We start from the raw sequence: 21,879 nt of genomic DNA, 5'->3' as shown, positions 1-21,879 counted from the left end.
GTGTGTTTTGACTCTGAAAGTCAGCGCACCCAAATAGCCACTCCCACACCATGCCTCTTTTCTTCCTCCGACACTCCCCCCTAATCAAAGCTGGACACGCCCACTTTTCTGACTTTTTCCAAAGTAGAGGTGTGAAAACACCCTGCTGAAACGAGGGGGTTTCATGGCCCTTTAAGCAGCCCCCAGAATCCCACCCCACTGGGAGGTCACATGTCACATACCTAGGCACCGAGTTACCATGGTAACAACCTTGATAAGCTAGCTTCAAAGACTTTTCACAATCACACAAGAACAGAACTGGACCTTTCTTTTAATAGCTATTTCTATATTTTTATATTTTAATGTAGGCAATGTTGTTGTGTGTATGTCTGTGCTAAATAGTGTTTAATGATGAGTTACTGGAAGTATGTCAATCTTCTTTGTATTAAAACCCTTACAAGTGTTGCTTAATAACTTAGACTCAAATACAATCACTAAAGTGTTTGATATGTATGAACAGCTACTGTGGTTTAGAGAACAACTGTATGCATTGTATTTTGGTACCTAAAACTAAAGATTATAAAATCTTTAACACTTCTCTATGAAACTCACCAAGCACATGTACATCAGCCTTACACAAAGAGCCATAAAACTGGCTAGAGGGCAACATCCTATTGGGTAACTCAATCCCTGAGTTCATGACATCAGCAAACCTATTTAAGGAGCTGGACAAGTTCACACTATCCAAGCTCTCTTCTGTACCGCCTCTCTCTGACTCTTCTCACTCTTGATTCTTACTCCTCTTCTTTCAAAAATGTGACCCAGACCTTATAGGCCTTACTTAGGCTAAGGCTGGGCTTCGGCCTATGTAACTCTTCAGAGACTTTCAAGTCTCTATTCTGGACAATTTCAGCTCATAACCTCGCTGGAACACTGATCAGAATGGAGAAGGACCAGCAACCTGCATAAGCCACAGACAAAGAACTATGCGAGTTTGACTTAGTTAGCATATATGCTAGTTTGTCAAGTCCTTTGTTAAAACAAGATGATTCAGTTTTCTTTGATGATTGGTTTTAGGTTATCTAGATCTCCAAAATTGAAACATCTTCAAATAGGCACTATCCTCATAAGTAAACGACATATTTAAAATTCAAACAACTACTTTATCACTTTTATTTCAACCATCAAATAACTAAAATTGAGATTAGTCATCAGCTTGGCACTCACTGCAGGTGAGCTGAAGAGGATGCACCAATGCTTATACTAGTAGAATATTAAACACGATTTGATTTAAAATTAAAGTAATAGTGTAAAATTAATTTCATGACAAAATTTTTTACTTTTTTACAACCCTACATTTCAACAATTATTTAAGGTTTTGAGATAAAGACTTAATTTTCATTGTTAAATGTCAAAACTGGTATACATTTTAAATATGAATAGTGTCGTATAGTGCTGTTTTGTATGTGGTTCCATACTTTCAGTCTGCGACTCAAGTTCTCCATAGTTCCACCATCAGAAGCTTCTCCAATAAGTGTGAAACTGTTTGTGCTTTCAGCTGACATCATCCTGCAAAACACAAATGGCTTATTATTGCAGCATACCAGCACCAACCTATAGCTCAATGTGCATGAAACGGTAATTTGCATTACACACACACACAAACACACACACACACACACACACACACACACACACACACGCACACGCACACGCACACGCACACGCACACACACACACACACACACACACTAAATGCATGCAGCACACAAAGAGCGATTTTAACACATTAAAATGATCTGCAGCAATACTTTTAAAATATAGGCAGACCACTGACGTTTTGAAAAGGCAAAAAACTAATAATGCAATTATATATATAAACCACAGTATAATATATATATATATACACAACAGTTCTGTCTGGTTCTCGAATCTGATTGGCTGATTTAAGAAATATCAGCACCCATACTGCCTCTTTACCCTATGTGTATTACTCCGCCCACATACAGCCAGCAACAAGCAGAGAGACACTACAGTTTGACAAATATTACTGCTGTAAGACAAAAAGAAAAATGTACTTTTGTGGCTTTTTTTGTTGAGAATGTAGTTGTTTAGATTGCAACTGTAAAGTTTACTTGTAAGAATAGTGCCTATTTTAAAAGAATTACAATTTCTGAGAGAGCTCATAGACAGCCATTAGCCTGCCATATTGTTGACGTTTTCTATCCACAAGATGACAATAGAACCGCATAATAAACCCTGATGCTTAGAAGCTTATATCAGTCTGATTTCTAACTACAGCAGATCAAATTATTATTAAACTGGTAAGCATACCTGCCAACATTCCCGTTTTTCCTGGGAGTATCCAGTATTTCAGACCAATCTCCCACAACCATCCCATTTTTTTATATCTCCCGGAAAACTCCCGTAATTTTACCCACCGCCCTCTTTGGTACAGTCTGCAAATACCCCCGGGTTGCCAACTTTGGTACAGTACCCGATCGCAGCAACTGCCCAAAACCCGCTACATCCTATCCCGATTCTCAACAGTATTATTCACTATTCAGAGACCTCACCCCCGAACACCCCCTCCCCCCAGGTCTCTCTTATTTTCAGAGACATGTTGGCAGATAAGATGATTTCTCTCTTTTGTATATTGTAATGCTATATTTATACCGATTTCCTTGCATATCAGGTATGAGTGTTGTGTTGGCAGAATGAAAGAAGCAAGTCCGCACGAGTTTAGCATTTTTCCTTATCACAAACACAACAGCATTCTGGTAGTGAGTGCTTAGCTTTTTTGGGGATCAATTACTGTGATATCCCGATTAGAACAAAAAAATACAGTAGACTAACACTTTAAGAAGATATCTCTGTAGATCGATGACATTTAATGTCACGTTCAACCGCATAATCTTAAAGTGTGAGCAAAATCAAGTGTTTTGTCATCACTTTAGACATTACGCTATAGAGAGTCATTCAAACACTACCTCTAAAGTTACGTTGTGAATTAGCAACAACTTCTGCTGTTTTGACGTCAGCTGCAGATGTGAATGAATGGCAGAAAAAAGTAGTACCTAATAAAAAGGGGTTATTAGACTTTCTGTTTGATTTTCTTATTAATATACAATAGCTTGTAGCAGTGAGATATGGCTGCTAATCATGTGATATTGCACATATATATATATATATATATATATATATATATATATATATATATATATATATATATATATATATACATATATACATATATATACATATATATATATATATATATATATACATATATATATATATATATATATATATACATATATATATATATATACATATATATATATATATATATATATATACATATATATATATATATATATATATATATATATATATATATATATATATATATATATATATATATATATATATATATATAAGCAATATCACACTCGTAGCAGTGAGATATAGCTGATACTCATGTGAACATATATACATACATATATACATACATGCATACAAAAAGCTCCCCATCTGTGCACGCCCTTGAATGCGTTTACTAACTCCCTGTCTATAAAAGCACAAAAGCCATATATAGGAAATAACGAGAGTTGACAAATTAAAAACTTAATTTTTTTAAATTTATAATTATAATAAAATTATAATCCAAACTGGAAGTCCATCTTGTGGTTGAGGGAGCCTTATAAATAATGAACTTAACAAAAACTGCCTACTGAAGCACACAGTTAATGTTGATTAATAAAATAAAGATAAATAATAAAAGCAATGTATCAGAGATCCTTATAAATGTTTAACTCAACAATGAAAGATCAAACGTAGTAAGATTTTACATTGTCAATCAAATGACAAACTTAAAATATAAAAACTTAAACAATTGAAAAATGCAACAAATATTTGTTTGGGCCCCAACTACAAAACTATATTTAAAAAAAAAAGTTGCTTAAGTTGCATACTAGTTTGGCATGTATAAATATAATTACAATGCTCGAAATAACCTTTTTCCTAGGTAGTACCGTGCTCTTAACTTTAAAAATTTAGGCGCATCAGCCAAAATTTAGTCGCACTTATAAGCACCGTAACTACAAGTTTCATACAAACATATTTATTGCATTTGAAATCAATACTAATCAATCTAACAAGCAAAAAAAAAGAAAAAAAAAATATATACACACACACACATACATACATATATATATATATATATATATATATATATATACATATATACATATATACATACATACATACATACATACATATATATATATATATATATATATACATATATATATATATACATATATATATATATATATATATATATATATACATACATACATACATATATACATCATACATACATACATACACACACACACACACACACACACACACACACACACACACACACACACACACACACACACACACATATATATATATATATATATATATATATATATATATATATATATATATATATATATATATATGCATATATATATATGCAAGTGTGAGGAAAATATTTCTAAACAAAATCCCGTTATCACAAGAAAACACATTTTTATAACATAACTCAGTGACCAAATTGTACACGGACCGCTCACCAGCCCTACACTAACTGCTCGACATGGATGAATCTGTTAACGATGTAACTGTGCTGTTCTCATGGGTGCTGTCTGATATTGCACTGATGTTTTTGACATATACTTTACCTTATTATTTGCATAAGTCATGTTAATAGCAATACTTTTCATGAGTAGCGATATTAGTTTAGTCAGTGTAAGCCCGTTTGTGATGGTGTACGTGGTGTTAAATTTGACATATATCTGCCACTTGCACGGTGGACAGCATCTGGCGATTAAATAAAGGATTAAACAGAAGCTTGCGTGGTAGATGTGGCAAACAGTTGAAACCTGAAAATTCCATCCCACAGACTTTTCATAGCAGACTTGAAGCCAATGGAAGTCTTTTATACACTCTTGGAAAAGTGTAGATGGTGGAGTAACACTCAGCACATGGTCACTACTAAGATGTGTCATTATTTATAACTTTAGATGCCATGGTTTCTAAAATAAAATCTGTCAGTGTTATCTTTATTCTCATCTTCAGCGCTTTAGTTTTTCATGGTAGTAGCTCTCTCTGTCATCACAAGCCAGAAGGCATTGACTGAGTGATTGACAGCTGATATTTTAGCGCTAGAGCAGTGGGCCAATAAGAAGAGCACGAAGGCGGGGCAAGCATTACGGATTTGGCTTTGTTTACTACAGCAAGTTGACATGACAACTGTTTTAAACCATTCCTGAGCGCTGCGTTTCAAGTGCAAAGATGCATTCTGCGTGAATGTCTCCCAAATCCGGGCATGTTGGTGAACATTTTGCAGTAAAAACTGGTCGCACATAATTTTTTTGCACTCGCACAAATGCTCCCAAATATATTTTGAGGTCGCATAGGTAAAATTTTGGGCGCATATGTGACCAAAATGGTCGCAATTTCGAGCACTGCATTATAACCATATTGTATAAATATTATTGTCACTATAAGCCTACATCATGCTGACAATCAAAAACACAATGTCATGAAATCTCATGTGATTGTCTTCTGACCGAGTGCATCTTAAAATACATGAATGACACTCCTCATAGCAAGCATATATTCTTTATAATTTGTAAAACAAAGAGACTTGCAGGTTAAGAAAACAGCATAAAAGGAACTTGCCGCGGGCAGTGGTGCAGATTAAAAGTAAAAAAAAAAAAAAGTATATTTATATGGACAGATAGGTAACTAGATAGACAGGAATATATTAACCTGTGCCCCGCTGCACGCTGCAGAGTGCAGACGCAAAAGGCAAATGCCTGCTCATCGCTTCTGCTCTGAAATAGGCGTGACTCTCGACTATTTTGACAAATACACACCTACGTTGCACGCTTACACAGAGCCCAAAATGGAAGTTTGTGATTGGGTCAGCCCGTTGTCAGTAAAGAAATTAACCAATGGGGTGCAGATTATGTCACATGGGCCGCTCTGTCTGGAATAGAAACATCTTACTTTCAGAGCTTCACTGCTCACAGGATCTTCAATCACACAAAAAATGACAGTCTGCTTAGTGTTTTATCGTCCGATCAGATCATAAGAAGATTATCAGCCCGGCCCAAAAAGCACGTAGGCCCAGAGGGAAACTGCCCGGTCTGCCAGATGGCCAAAACAAGAAACAAAAACGCCAATGGTTTGTTCTGATGACAGTCGAGGAAAAAAAAATTAGCTTAAAGTGGCTAATAATTTTGACCTTAAAATGGTATATAAAAAAATAAAAATTGCTTTTATTCTAGCTAAAATAAAAACGAATAAGACTTTCTCCAAAAAAAAAAAAATTATCAGACATACTGTGAAAATGTCCTTGCTCTGTTAAACAATTTGGGAAATATAAAAAAAATAATAAAAATAAAAAATAAAAAAAAAATCAAAGGGGGGCTAATAATTCTGACTTCAACTGTAATATATAAAAACCCGTGATCAATGATCATTTAGATTAATGATCAATTAATCGACTAATCGCTCATCCTTATAAACGATCAGTTTATAAAATACATACAAATAGGCCGCTGAAGAACGAGCCGAATATGCAATGCATTATGATTCTTGCATAATCATTACAAAGAAAGGCCTAAACTTTCGGTAGTTTTTTTAAAAACTTATTTAATAATCTACTTCGTTTGCATTATGTTATATCTTAGAAGATAATTCAAACCAATGCAAATCATCGCTCTCTTACAGCTAAATAGAAGCTGAGACCAAAATTATTTCAAACAACTCTCTATGCAACAGTGCGGCTCGGGACAGGATGGTGACTCCGGATCCATTCCGTTATCAGCGGGACTGCTGCAAAATGCATATAATATAAATAGATGAAAGCAAATAAAATTATATTTGTCTTCACACAGAAGAAACAAGAATGCATTAACATTCGGAGGAACGGAGGGTGGACGGAGGACTCACCGCCTGCGCATCAGTCAAAAATTTAGGGGCGATTCTGGATAGCAACCTGTCATTTGAAGGCCAGATTTCAAGCATCTGTAAAACTGCATTTTTTCATCTTAAAAAAGTTGCCAAACTTTGACATATGCTATCAATGTCTGATGCAGAAAATCTTATTCATGCCTTCATGACCTCTCTATTAAATTATTGTAATGCGTTACTAGGCAGTGTCCCTGCTGACCTAATTAACAAACTTCAGCTGGTTCAAAATGCAGATGCTAGAGTGCTCTCTAGAACAAAGAAATATGATCATATAACTCCAGTTCTTTCATTATTGCATTGGCTCCCTAGTAAATATGGCATATATATTTTTTATTTTATTGACTACCTACAAAGTCCTGAATGGCTTAGCTCCTGGTGTATTATATTATAGGCCCTTACATCCACTACGCTCAATTAATTCTGGACAATTGATTATTGCCAGAACATTAAAATCAACTGTAGGCGGTAGATCTTTTTCATATCTGGCACCTAAACTCAGCCATCCTAGCACAGTTCGGGAAGAAGACACACTCTGACAGTTTAACTAGACAGTTTAAAACTAGATTAAAGACACATCACTTTGCATTAGCATACACATTAAAGAGCACATATTATACATGAAATAGGGTCATATCTTGGTTGTAAGGGTCTCCAACAACAGTCTAATATGCATGCAAGGTCAAAAAACACTTTCATGGTCTTATAATCTGCATTTATTTTTACCTAATTATTCCAGCGACTCCCGTATGAATCGTCCAGTGATTCATTTGTTCCCAAACCCCTCCTTAGCGCGAAGCTAATCTGCGCTGATTGGACCGATGACAGTCTGTTGCGATTGGTCGACTGCCTTCAGTCAGAGAGTGAAATGCCCAACAGCTAATCAGCAATATAAAAGTAATCACAGTTCATACACGCTTGATAGTGTAGGCGTGGATTTTAGCTGCCAGTGAATTAATGTAAATGCAGACGATGGACTTGAACATACAGACGACTATTTTATTAAGCAAAAACTCCAAAAACTGTCGAGGAGATGTCCTAGCTTGTCTCACTCTGCTCTTTTCACAGACACACACACAAACACATATATTGCTCTCGTCCTTGCGTGTGCGCACACACACACAAAAACACACACACACCACCACCGGACGACAACGCGCGTGCACACACACACAAACACACACACATACATACCTCCGGACGACAGCGCACGCACACACTACCCTCGTCCACGGAGCTCCGGAAAAACAAAGCAGCACGCGTCGCGTTTTTAACGTGACTTTGCACGCGATAAGAGAATATAGCCAATTAACCTGATACAGTACACGCGGTTACAAGTAACAAATCACAACTAAATACATTTGCAAGCTAGAGTAAACGAGGCAACAACTTTCATCGCACGTACTTACACTTGAGAAATGGAGGAAGAAACCCATCCTGACGTCCATCAGTAAGTTACTCTTTACTGATCCTTCCTTTAACAAACGCCGATGAAGTATTCTTTGTAGCATGTAGTTTGCAGAAGTTTCCAGTAGTTTCCAACTGCTTGGTTATAATGCTGAGGTTTCATCTTTGGGTAGAGACTCGATAATATCCAGCTGCAGTGTGACTTCAATCGACCGGCATGTTTGTGTGTGTGTGTTTGTGGGTGTGTGTGTGTGTGTCTAGGTTTCTGTGTTAGAGGGCGGGGCCGCAGGTTTCAAATTTCCCGGGTTTGTGCGTGCACATGACCGTTTTAAACACTGTACTCTTACAGATTTAAGCCTTAGCTGGATACCTGACTTCACTTAGAGCTGTGTTACACACTACATGGAAGGGGATTTTCAAAAACCCATAATATGGGCTAATCAGCATTGTTAATCAGCATTACTTAGTGCAACCGGAGCCGGGAACACTTCCCTAAAGCAGCTTTAAGGCAGAGAATAGGGTTGTCTTTGACAGCTTGCGACTTTATCTGCCACTTTCACTGAGTACATTTACATGAACACCATTACTCTGCTTTTATGATTAACATAATACTGATTAAGAGTTTACCATGTAAGCAGCGATTTTTGATTACCTTAAAGGATCAGAGGTTTTTCTTTCTGTTTGCCATACAGTATTAAATTCCATTAAAACTTCCAGAATGAAAATATGCTGAATGAGAGTGAACTGCTGAACTGCTGTAAAGTATAACGTTTAAAAATGAAACACTCAAAACAGCATGAAACTCTCGAGGATACGCAGGATAGCCTGGTGATGCGACATCAATTGTTTTATAATGAAACTTTCCTTTTAAAAGCACGTCCTTAGTCTTATCCAAATTTATTTGCATATTAAACACATGCATGGCCGGAGCAAGCTGAACTAGTGCTCTAGGCAAACGGCAATTACGCTGCCCTCAACCCGAAAGTGACCGGTTCACGTTTGAAATTAAGAACCGTGAGGGAGGGGGTGGGTGTAGCAGATGAAAGTGAGGACCGTGGGGTTCGCTCAAAATTCTGCTGCCCAAGGCAGCCGCCTAGGTCACATCTATGCACACCCCGTCCCTGAACACATGTCAGCCATAACAGGAAAAAAAAAAGAAACTGCAACCAACTGCGTATTTGCCATTTTTTTGTTTTGTTTACATGTTAAATATTTAAAATTAATAATAACGCACAAATTTTGACAGCCCTATACTATATATATGTATATATATATATATATATATATATATGTATATATATATATATATATATATATATATATATATATATGTATATATATATATATATATATATATATATATATATATATATATATATATATATAATATGTATAATTTCTGAGACAGCGTGTCAGTGTCTTTTAGTCAAAGGTTGACGTTGACTATCCACGAGATGGCGCCTTGACCGCATAATAAGCCCTTAGAAGAATAAAACTGCATGTTTTCTTACTAAATCTGATCAAATCATTATTAATATTGTAAGTGATATTCTAAGTCAATCTCTCTCTTTTGTATAGACTGCAACTATGCAATTTATTTATAAGGACAGTGCATATTTTAATAGAGTTACTTTCCTTTGTCATGTCCCCTTTAAGAGGAATTCTAGGGTTGTTTTACCTTTGATCTAAATGTACTTATGTATAGGAGCTCATTTAAGTTCTGGCAAGCTTTGAGGAGAAGTGTGCACTGTAAAAAATAGTCACTGAATCTACTAAACTAAACTAAACTAAACATCTTGAGTAAATATTACTTAAGAGAATTTAGTTTATTGGACTAAAGGCCTGGACACCCTCATGGTGATATCTGGCACAAACAAATGGTACCAAAAATAAAAGATAAAAAGAAGATATTGTTAATATATACACACACACACACACACACACACACACACACACACACACACACACACACACACACACACACACACACACACACACACACATTTAGAGAAAGAGGAAATAAATGTGTATTCATACGTATGTAATATTTATGTTATATATAATCATTATATAATTTGCTAAATAAATAGCCAAAATAATGGAAGGCCTACTATTTTCACAAAAAGCTTCACAGAGGTTGATACATTAAATGGGATTTGTTAATTTAAATATGTCATGGGATGAAATAACAAAAATCATTTGCCACTTCGGGATTTACACATGCGCAATGTATGCAAGTGAACCCGGAAGGTTACTGTAATGCAACGTTCTCAGAAGCATGTATGCGCAAAATCTTAGGGAGAACAAGAAGAAAGTGTGGCAGGAGTACACGGCAATGAAGACCGCGTGGCGCAGAGTCCGTTTTATGGTCAAGAAGTGGCTGCACAAAAAGGTAATTAACAATAATGACCTCAAAATTAAAGTGTTCATTCTGCTCATTTTGTTGGAAGAGCAAACTGCAATTTTTTTAAGCTTTACCTCAGAGTATTGCCTACTAATCGTCAATTGAGACCATTAACTTAACATTTTTGGCAGTATTGCAAACATCATTTTTACTTATTGATGTTTTATACACGTTACAGTCGGTGAGCTATTTTAGTAGTTGAGGTTTCATGGTGTGTCATCAATATGTTAAAACCATGCGGCTTGTGCTCGACAAGCTTTGAACATTCCGTGTGCACGTGTTAACATGGAAATTAACGTCATAAGATGCATCTATTACATTAGTTGTGTTGTTTAATTTCTATCTTAAAATTTTGAAACGTCATGCAGTGGAAGTGTAAATTCTGCTTGTTTTTCTGTGAAAAGAGCGGCCATTTGCTGAAACACTATAGATTAAAACATGAATGATACACAATAAGTACTCTGCTTCCATGTCTCTACACAGATTGTCTGTGTTCAATTAAATCATTCATTGCACTAAACGTGCATCTAACAAAAATCAACTCAGGTCAAGCTAAAGGTAGCCAGACTAGTGCATGTGATGATGCCTCATTGATATTTCACTGCCTACTTTGCAGTTTTGAGGAGCCCTGTACAGAATGCATTTTTGTCACATTTGCGACAACACCTCAAAAATCATGAATTGGTTCAGTGCCCATAAGAAATTTGCAATTTTATGAGCAATGCGTATTCAACATTTAATTCCCATAAATGCAGAGAACATGGAGCACTTGATCAGAAACATTTTAAACCTGAAATTCTCTTTTATGCTGTTCCTCCCAATGTAACTACAAGTAAGCAACAAAAGCCTTTGTGTCCTGATATTGTAGATGGACATTTGGAGGAAGATAAAGCTACAAATTAAAACCTTGATAATTTGCAGCAGCAACTGGAGCATAATTTTGCCTCACTATTTCTCAAAATGTTTCTGATTTAGCTTCACAAGGAAAAATGTAAAGAATTAATCAGATTTTACATCTGTCAGAGTCCATTGTCTATCATGCTGTTCAGCAAATTCTCCTTCAACATGGACTCAGTAATTTTGATGCATTAGTGAAGAACATAGTGACTACAGTAAAAGACAGCAACCCAATTTTGAATATGACAAAAGCTGGTGAACCTCTTTACACCATCAGCAAAAGAGTGTCATATTTTGAAAATGAATTTCCAATTGTAATGCCAGTGGAATACAAGCTTGATTTAGAAACAGTCTCGTATGTTCCAGTTCTACAAATGTTGCAAAAACTTCTGAACAGAACTGACATCCTAATTAAGGTACTTTGTAGTAATCTCTTAGTCTTACAGAGATGGTAGTCACTATCAAGAAAATTATTTTAACACAGAAGATTTTGCTTGGTATGTATGTTGATGAATTTAAGCTGGCTAATCCCCTTGGCACTTCAACAAAAAAACATAAAATGTCTGCTCTTTATTGGGTGCAAGCCAAGCTTCCTGCAAAAGATCACTTATCACTTCAATCAATTCAGTTAGCAATTTTGTGCAGAGCAAGCACTGTAAAACAGCACGGTTACACAGATGTCTTGCACCCATTTGTTCAAGACCTTGAAACTATACATTACAGTATACATTAAACAGTTTGGAGGATTGTGTAAAATGGGGAAGTGTACCTTACATGTCATCTGATAATCTAGGTGCTCATTCCTTGGATAGTTTACAGGTGAGCTTCAATGTTAAACACCCATGTTGATTTTGCTTTGTCAGGAGGAGTGAAATCCAAGAAAAACAGGTCCAGTTAGGAGTGTTCAAATTAAGGCCCCGTTTACACTAATGCGTTTTAGTTTGAAAACGCATAAGTTTTGCTACGGTTACGCCAACCGTCCACATTATGCCGGAGTTCTCAAGCGCCGAAAACGGAGCATTTCGAAAACGCTGGAGAGGCCGTTTTCATTCTGAAACGCTGCTGCTCCGTCTCAGTGTGAATGTTGGAAAACAGAGACATCTGAAAGCGAAGGCGGGGCTGAAGACATTCGCCTCTCTGATTGGGGCTTTTCCTCAATAATAAGTAGCCTAACACACACAGTTCAGTCCTGCATTCTCTCCGTGTAAGTTGACTTCGCAAGTTTGATCAAGGCTGCAGTCTCTTCTTCTCAGTTTGATATGGAAAAGCAGACTATACCGAGGACACGGGTAAATCTTCAAAGGGAACAGTGTACTTTATAACTTCATTCACATCACACTGGCTATGTTGTTTCACTATCTCAACAATAAAATGTAAACATGATTTAAGGAACTGCCTATTTTCATTTTAATATTAACAACTTAGACAGCAGAAATGTTGAGGCGTCGTGCTGCATGAGCGTCATCTTCACTGTGTGGATATTTATAACAAAACTGAGCCGATAACAACTGTCTCCTTTCAATTTCAGTCAAAATACGAAACACACCCTCTCTTTTGCTGAATATCAGTTTTAATAATCGATAATGGCCATTATAAAAGTATAACATACAACAAGTTTATACATTATAGGAAATAAAGGCAAGTGATCAGTCAATATACAGAATGGGCTACATGGTTACATTAATCATTAACTTATCTTTGCGCTTAGCCAAAACACGTTACCTGAGAACAAGTAATAGATTCCAATGACCAAAGTCAGGGAATATGTCGTCAGATAAAGACAACAAGATGAATGAAATATCCCGTTTAATAAATATAGTGAGATTAGATCCAGCGGGAGATGCTTGATGAGAAGTCCGACTAGCACAGCTCTCATCTGGGTAGATGGGCTGCAGCGCTTGCCCGAGAGTGTCTGTGTGGTCACGTGATAAGCGTTTTCAGCGTTTTGGTGTGGACGGAGAGCAGTTCAGAAATGCTGGGTAAAACGCAAGTGTGGATGCGGATCATTTTCATTCTAAAACGCCGTTTTAAAACTAAAACGCACTAGTGTAAATGGGGCCTAAGAACCAAAGAGGAACATGACAGGCAAGTGGCGGAAGTGTTATATGATGAAAGTTTGGTGAAGCAGTATGGTGTGAAGGGAGAGTGTGTTTTGAGAAAAACGATTTTCACACAGTTGGTGGTTTTGCACCCAACATAATGCACAAGCTCATGGAAGGTATCATCCCTGTAGGAATTTCCTTGTGCATTAATAATTTGGTTTCAAGGAAGTTAATTTCTCTGAATCGAGCAATCAAGCAGTTTCCCTATAAATTCTCTGACAGAGTTGATCAGCCTCAAATCATCCCAGCCACATTTGCCTCTAGAGGCAGCCTCAATAAATGCTGTATTATTGACTTATAACTACATGTATAATGTGCTTAATGATTGTACTTTCACACTTTGTGACTAGTTGATTTTTAATTACTAAATAAAGTACTGCATTATTTACCAACTGTTGTATTTAGGAGTAGTTGGTGGTTTTTAAGATCAATCAGAATGAGTAAGTAAACAATTAATAAACTATTGAAATCAACATTTATATATCCGATTATTCATGCATATACTAATAGTTAATGTGTATGTTAATAAATGCTTTATTAACTCAACTTCAGGCAGTTGTGTGACCTAATCTAAAGTGAGGACTATTTATGCTTTATAAATACCTTATAAATGATAATTAAAGGCTCAGTATCAAATGTAAAATAAAAATAAAACTACTGTAAAGCTTAAACATTGCTGAATAAAAGAAGTGTCAAAATATAACATAACATTAGATAAAACAACCACAGTATAATAAATTAACAATATAATAATTTAACAATAAAAGAGGATGCCCCGTTTAAACTGTACAGTAATTTTATTTTAGATAAAATTGCAAATATATATATATATTTTTTTTTCAATACAGTTTCATTTGTGTATCTTCAAATGAATAGAAATGAATAAAGTTGTTTACGTTCTTTTGTTCTGTTTAGAATAGAACTGACCCTTTAATTGTCATTTATAATGGATTTATAAAGCATAAATAGTCCTTACTTTAGATTAGGTCACAAAACTGGATGAAGTTGAGTTAATAAAGCATACAAACAAACAAACATACAAATTAACTATTAGTATATGCCTGAATAATAATAATTATAAATGTTGATTTAAATAGTTTATTAATCATTTACCAACTCATTGTTAATGATCTTAAAAACCACCAACTATGGTTAAATAACTGGTTTGTAAATAATACAATATTCATTTAATAAAGAAAAATAAATAGTTAACAAAGTATGAAAGTGCAATTATTAAGCACATTATAAATGTGCTTTTAAGTCAATAATACAGCATTTGTAGATGCAGTTACAAACAGCTTACTAGCGCCTATTAATGTAGAGTTAATGCTCAACAGATAATTCACTATTTGCTAATGCTTAATAAATGGTTCATAGTGTGTAGTTATTATAAAGTGTTAGCGAAAAAAATCCAGAGTGCACATTGTTAAATGATGGGGACATATGGCATTTTACCTAAGTGGTTTTATAATGGAGTTTTAAGAGATTTTTCTGCTTTGTTAAATTATTTCTACAGAACTAAAGTTTGCACAGTGTTCAATGTATTGTAATTAATTTATTATTAATTATGACGATTAAATATAATAATACTTTTTGTTTTATTCAATAACATGGTTAAAACATGTAATACATCTACATTAATGCGAAAGAAGGTAAATATCATCTTTAAAGTCATCATAGGTCTCAGCTCTCTGCGATATCTTTGCTTATCCTTGATTCACGATATCATATACACATACATACATACATACATGCATACATACATACATGCATATATATATATATATATATACATACATACATACATACATACATACATACATACATACATATATATATATATATATATATATATATATATATATATATATACATACATACATATATACATATATATACATACATACATATATACATACATACATATATACATACATACATATATATATATACATTCATATATACATAGAGACTTTCTCAACACATTTCTAAACATAATAATTTTAATAACTCATTTCTAGTAAATGATAATTTTTTTTTTGCCATAATGACAGACACGTCTTTACAGCTTAAAGTGACATTTTAAGGCTTAACTAGGTTAATTAGGTTAACCAGGTTGGGGTAACTTATTGTATAACAATGATTTCTTCTGTAGAAGGGGCTAACAATTTTAACAATAAATCCATTTTTGAAATAAGGCGTTTACATCATGAAATGTGTAAAAAGTGAAGCACTGCGAATAACTCACACTTGCAATGTATTTCATAATTGTTATAAACCATTGGTTTCATTAAAGATTGTAATATTTTAATTGCCTACAATGCAGTTCTAACCAGAACACATTAAGATGTTAAATAAACATAACCATACCTTGCAGGTGGTATAAATTTTCGAGCCACGCCATCTTGTTTGTTCTCCAAAAAGGTCTCCTGAAATTACATAAAGAATTATTAGACAATTTAAATTAGATTAACAAAATTCAACATTATGTTTCTTACAATATCTTACAAAACTAGGAGGTTGATGGCATACTGGTGATGGTGTAAAGTGATGCTATACACTTTTGGAGGTGGTTGTTAGGGAGCTGCTAGAATAATAGATCATTTAGGTTAATGGTTGTAGCTTTAAAGCTACTAGCTGTTAGTCTGAAATTTTACTATAACTACAAAGTTCTGTCATAAAACTATTAGGTGCACAAGCTGATAGGTCATATCTAATCTTCGCTCACTAAATCAACTAAATGTTGCAGGTGATTTATTGCTGTTGCTTCAGAAGTTGTTTGCACTAGCAATTGCTAGCATAAGATAAAAGAACTTAAAATAAGTGACAATAATCTTTTACTTTATTCATGTGGAGTTGGTCTGCTTATTGTTTTAACAAAGTGTTCATATGCATCAAATCAAGCTCAATATAAACAACTTTTGTGTATCTAAAAAAACTCTATGTAATGTGTCAGAAACTACATCATGACATACTGTCCAATTTTTTAAAAAGTTGAGACAGATGACATTTTGTAGCTCAAGAAGTTGCTGATACTTGGATCATACAAACCAGAAAGATGGTGGCACGCACTGAGGAAGATGGCGGCGCGCACTGACACAGCGGCTCAGAGCTCTCCTTCTCAGTGACATGTTTGTTTGTTTTTATATGTCTGTTTAATTTTTTTTAACCTCAGCCGGTCAGGCGAAAATATTTTCCCAAAGAAGACCACCATCAATAGTCTAAATGACTACCGGCCAGTAGCCTTAACCCCTGTTGTTATGAAGTGTTTTGAGAAGCTGGTAAGAAGTCACATCCTCCAAAGACTTTCCCCACATTTGATGCCCACCAGTTTGCATATAGGGAAAATAGATCAACAGAGGATGCCATAGCTATAGCCCTTCACTCCAACTACCCTGACCCATCTAGAACAAAGACAGTTACGCCCGGATTCTCTTCATTGACTTCAGCTCTGCATTTAATACAATAAATCCAAAAAGACTGGTCTCTAAACTAAATTATCTCGGCTTTCCTTTCTCCATTTGCCTCTGGATTCAAGATTTCCTCAGTAACCGTTCACAGAGAGACAAGGTAGAACACCACGTCTCTTCAGCACTCAGCCTTAGCACAGGCTCCCCACAGGGATGTGTGCTGAGTCCCTGACTGTACACTCTTTATACACATGACTGCACTCCTTTCCATTCAAGTAATACTATCCTGAAGTTTGCAGATGATATTGCAGTGGTCGGGCTCATCACGGATGGAGATGAGACCGCATACAGAGATGAAGTAAACCGACTGGCTTTATGGTGCACTGATAATAACTTGGCCCTCAATACCTTAAAAACAAAGGAAATCATAGTAGATTTTAGGAGGAACAGACCAGATATTCTGCCCATACATATACATGGGGACTGTGTGGAGATTGTGAGTAATTTCAAGTATCTGGGCCTGCATCTGGATCAAAACATATCATGGAAAACCAACACTATTGCACTGGTCAAAAAGGCACAGCAGCGACTCCATTGTCTAAGGGTGTTAAAAAATAACAACTTGGCCCAAGAACTGTTAGTGTCCTTTTACAGATGCACTATTGAAAGTGTGCTGTCGTATTGCATCCCAGTGTGGTATGCCAGTTGCACTGCCCAGGAAAAAGCTGCTCTCCAAAGGTTGTCAATACAGCGCACAACATCATCGGCTGCACTCTTCCCTCCTTAGAGGAGTTGTTTAAGGCCCGCTGCTACAGCAAAGCATGCAGCATCCTGAAGGACTGGTCTCATCCAGCATACCACCTATTTCAAATGTTACCTTCGGGGAGACGATATAGAACCATAAAAGCCAAAACAAACAGACTAAAATAGTACATATCCAAGGGCTGTTGCAATAATGTATGGACATTAAATTGAGGGTTATTCTGGCCAAAATTATTTTAATCTTTTTAACTTGTTGCTAGGATATGCACTTGCCACTTTATACACTTGGACATTAAAATTGTATGCCTTTCTGGCTCACATTTTATTAACTTTTAAATTTGAAAAGCTGCTTGGAAATGCGCTTGCCACTTTATATGCACATCATACGCACTTTTAATATTGTATTGTAACTCTTTATTTGATTTGATCGTTTTTATCTCTTTTTAATTATTGTTGTTGTTTTAGATAAATAGGACTGCACTGAAGGGAAGAGAAAATGTAAATTTCATTGTATTTTGTACAATGACAATAAAGATTCTGATTCTGCTAAAAATGACATGATTAGGTATACACTGGTTTGTGCTTTCTTTATTGTCACTTTTTGCAAACTAAGACAATGAGTCATTTTTCGTATCTATACATACATTTTAACTTCTAATAAAAACTTACTGCCTAATTACGAAAAAGCGTGTGTATGCACATTTATTTGTTCTTAAACTTGTTCTTCTGTTGATAAATTTTGTGTGTTTGGCTCTGTTCAAAATTACTGTCCGACCGCACAAGGTTAGTAATTTGCATAAAACTTTATGCAACACCCCAAACCAGTTCTATATAAGGACTTTCCACAAAGTAGCAAAACATTATAAGACGACAAACTATGAATTGACAAAAGACCAAGTACCAAAATCAGCAAAAAAATTGATAAATAAAAATAAAAACACCAAAACAAAAACACTTAAAACAAAAGAAAAGAACTTTAACAGTAATGATGGTTTTAATGTTGGATGTGATACATGTTTTCAGTTTTGAAAACGTGTAAAACGCACCGCATGTATGAAGGTATATTTGGTGCGAAACTCCTAAGCAGCTGTAAAAGTGTTATTTGTAGTTGTAAAAAATAGCCACTCGTGTATCAGTAAATTTGTACTCGCAGAGCAAATTTGAAAATGTGTATCAGTAAATTTGTACTTGCACAGCAAATTTGCAAATGGGTAGGTTTTTTTGTCTCCAACAAACACAACGCAACATTTACACCTGCACAAATCCTTCAGTACAGGTGCACAAATCCCATCGGACGAATCACAAATGCAGAAACTCATCTGCTCATGTTCTTTGCTACTATTGTTGCAGTGAATATGGTGCAAAACACATTCACACACCTGCATCCAGAAATGTGAAGTCACAGACAAAACTTGCACATCTGTTGATTAGAATGTGTATCCGCACAAAGAGAGCTGAACGTGTGTAGAATGTTTGATTTATTTTTTTTCTAAGCACGAACACAAATATGTTCCTGCAACTGTTCAAATCTGACGCTTCGAATCTCAAGTAGTGTTTTTTACTTGCAAATCTACGTTTCGCTCTCTCGCTCTTCTGCACCAAACATCACTGTGACATTTGGTGCAAAAGTGACTTGTGTATCTGCCAACCAAAACGTGGGCTCTCAGAGAAATTCAGCCAATAGGGGATGGGGCGTGACGTCACCGCTCTAGTGCTGCGGAGGCTGAATTGAAACCGAAACCCCCTTTGCGAGATTCGCCGCATCTACTGTATAGCTGATTTGGGTTAAAAAAATGCCTGCTTAATTATATCATAGTAGGAGCAAACATGTCTTAAGAAAAGGAGTAAGTTTGAAAATTTAGTAACCATAAAAAAAGTACGCCAGGTGGATGCCTTTCTACTCCAGGAAGCCGCAGCATACGTTCAGCATACGGTTTAAAGAGGCTTTAAATTATAGTCTATTTTATTACGCTGTAAATGTTGATTATGTAATGTTACGGTCTCCAGTCAGCACATAAAGTACCGTTTCAAAAGTAAAAAAGATTATTATCAAATGTCTGACAGAAAAATGTGAAGTACTGCAGATCACAAGACTAAACAGCAGTGGCGGTTCTAGACCAGAGTAACTGGGGGGGCCGGCAGGGGCCACTTCTACTTTTAGGGGGCACACTTTAACATACATCACAAACTACTTAAACAATTATTGAGTCTTTTTTTATGCATCACTCTGCAGTCTTTATAAACATTCATTCATTCATTTTCTTTTCGGCTTAGTTCTTTTAATTAATCTGGGGTCGTCACAGCGGAATGAACTGCCAACTTATCCAGCATGTGTTTTACGCAGCGGATGACCTTCTAGCTGCACCCCATCACTGGGAAACACCCATACACTCATACACCACGGACATTTTAGCTTAACCAATTCGCCTATAGCACATGTTTTTAGACTGTGGGAAAACCGGACCATCCAGAGGAAACCCACGGCAACACGGGAAGAACATGCAAATTCCACACAGATATGCCAACTGACCCAGCCAGCACTCGAACCAGCGACCTTCTTGCTGTGAGGCATTTGTGCTACCCACTCCGCCACCGTGCTGCCCTGCCTTCAAAAATAAGCTAATTAAATAACTTAAACTCAAAGATAATCTTCCACTTTCATTTATTTGACAAGTAACTTTGTATTGTAGTATAACACATTTCTAACATTCAAATACAGCAAGGCACATTTTTACACCTGTAAACTTTAGACAGATGCAGTTAAAGTCAATTTTTTGCCCTCCCAATAATTTTAAATAATGTTTTCCAAGTGATCAGAATCAAACTAAGGAGATTTTCACAGTATTTCCTATAAAACACAAATAATTCATATGTAGTCATGATAAGTCTTATTTCATGTAGTTCATTTCTTAAATAAAAGCATTTAAAAAAAAAAACCTTCAGTCAGTGGTATTAGCTTCTTTAGGAAATAGTTACTGTATATTTTATTGATCATCTACATAACAAACAGTTATACAATAACTTGAGTAATTATTCCAACTTTCCTAGTTAACAACCAAATTAAGTCTTTAAATTACACATTAATCTGAATCAAAGACTAGAATAATTAAAGGGTCTTGCTAAATAACTAGTAAAATATCATGCACTGTCACCATGGGAAAGGTAAAAAGTAGTTATAAGAAAAAATGGCTAGTTAAACTATTATGTTTAAAAAACTAGTTGCAATAAATCATGTCTTGCTGACTCGTGCTTTATGTCACGACTGAAATCAAAAACGAATGAAGGCAAAACTAAACGAGTTGAATATTACTTTTACATGAGCGTGACTGAAAACTAAACTGGATCACTGTTTCATTTGTTCTCCTGTACTTGCCGACTGTTCAAGTACTGTAAGTTCAAGACTGCATTTCCTAACGTAAAACTATGTACAGTCAATTTCTGAATAATAATAGCCTCTGCATAGCCAAGCACTTCCTATATTAACAGGGTTAAAATAGTTATTGAAAACAGAAGTCTAATATCATCAACAGTGGACATTTTGATAGTGTTTCACGACATGAACATGACTGAAGTTGAATCTTTTTATTACCTGTGTCAATTTGGGGGTTAACTTCTGACAAGTGCGGGGAACTGAAGTGCGCAGCACCATCACTGAGAGAGAGAGAGAGAGAGAGAGAGAGAAAGAGAGAGCGAAAGCAGAGAGAGCGAGTGCGCGACATATGACAGCGCGCGCCACTGAGAGCGTGCGCCACCGATGGCTGATCTCGCTTCTCCATAGCATTTTGATACAAAAATACGCATCCAAATTTAGGGGTGCCAGAGGGGGGGGCAAGCTTGATGACACGGGAGCACCGGCTCCCCCTTGGCCCCCACCTAGAACCGC

General features: G+C 35.8%; 2 protein-coding genes across 2 annotated transcripts in view; both read right to left on the bottom strand.

Moving 5' to 3' along the window:
• Positions 1-21,879, bottom strand: part of becn1 (beclin 1, autophagy related) — a gene marked incomplete at its 5' end in the record, with an annotated part of 119,963 nt that overhangs the window by 53,317 nt on the left and 44,767 nt on the right. The window contains 2 exon segments of the mRNA NM_200872.1: positions 1,458-1,548; positions 16,195-16,253. Of these exon segments, the coding sequence (NP_957166.1) occupies positions 1,458-1,548; positions 16,195-16,253 (150 nt within the window).
• med1 (mediator complex subunit 1) overlaps positions 1-21,879 on the bottom strand; it is a 700,564-nt gene that overhangs the window by 663,090 nt on the left and 15,595 nt on the right. The gene's annotated exons all lie outside the window — the stretch shown is intronic.

This window comes from Danio rerio, chromosome 12, assembly GCF_049306965.1.
Source record: "Danio rerio strain Tuebingen ecotype United States chromosome 12, GRCz12tu, whole genome shotgun sequence".
NCBI lineage: Eukaryota > Metazoa > Chordata > Actinopteri > Cypriniformes > Danionidae > Danio > Danio rerio.
The sequence above is the reverse complement of the archived record's forward strand: the minus strand, read 5'-3'. Positions and strand labels throughout refer to the sequence as shown.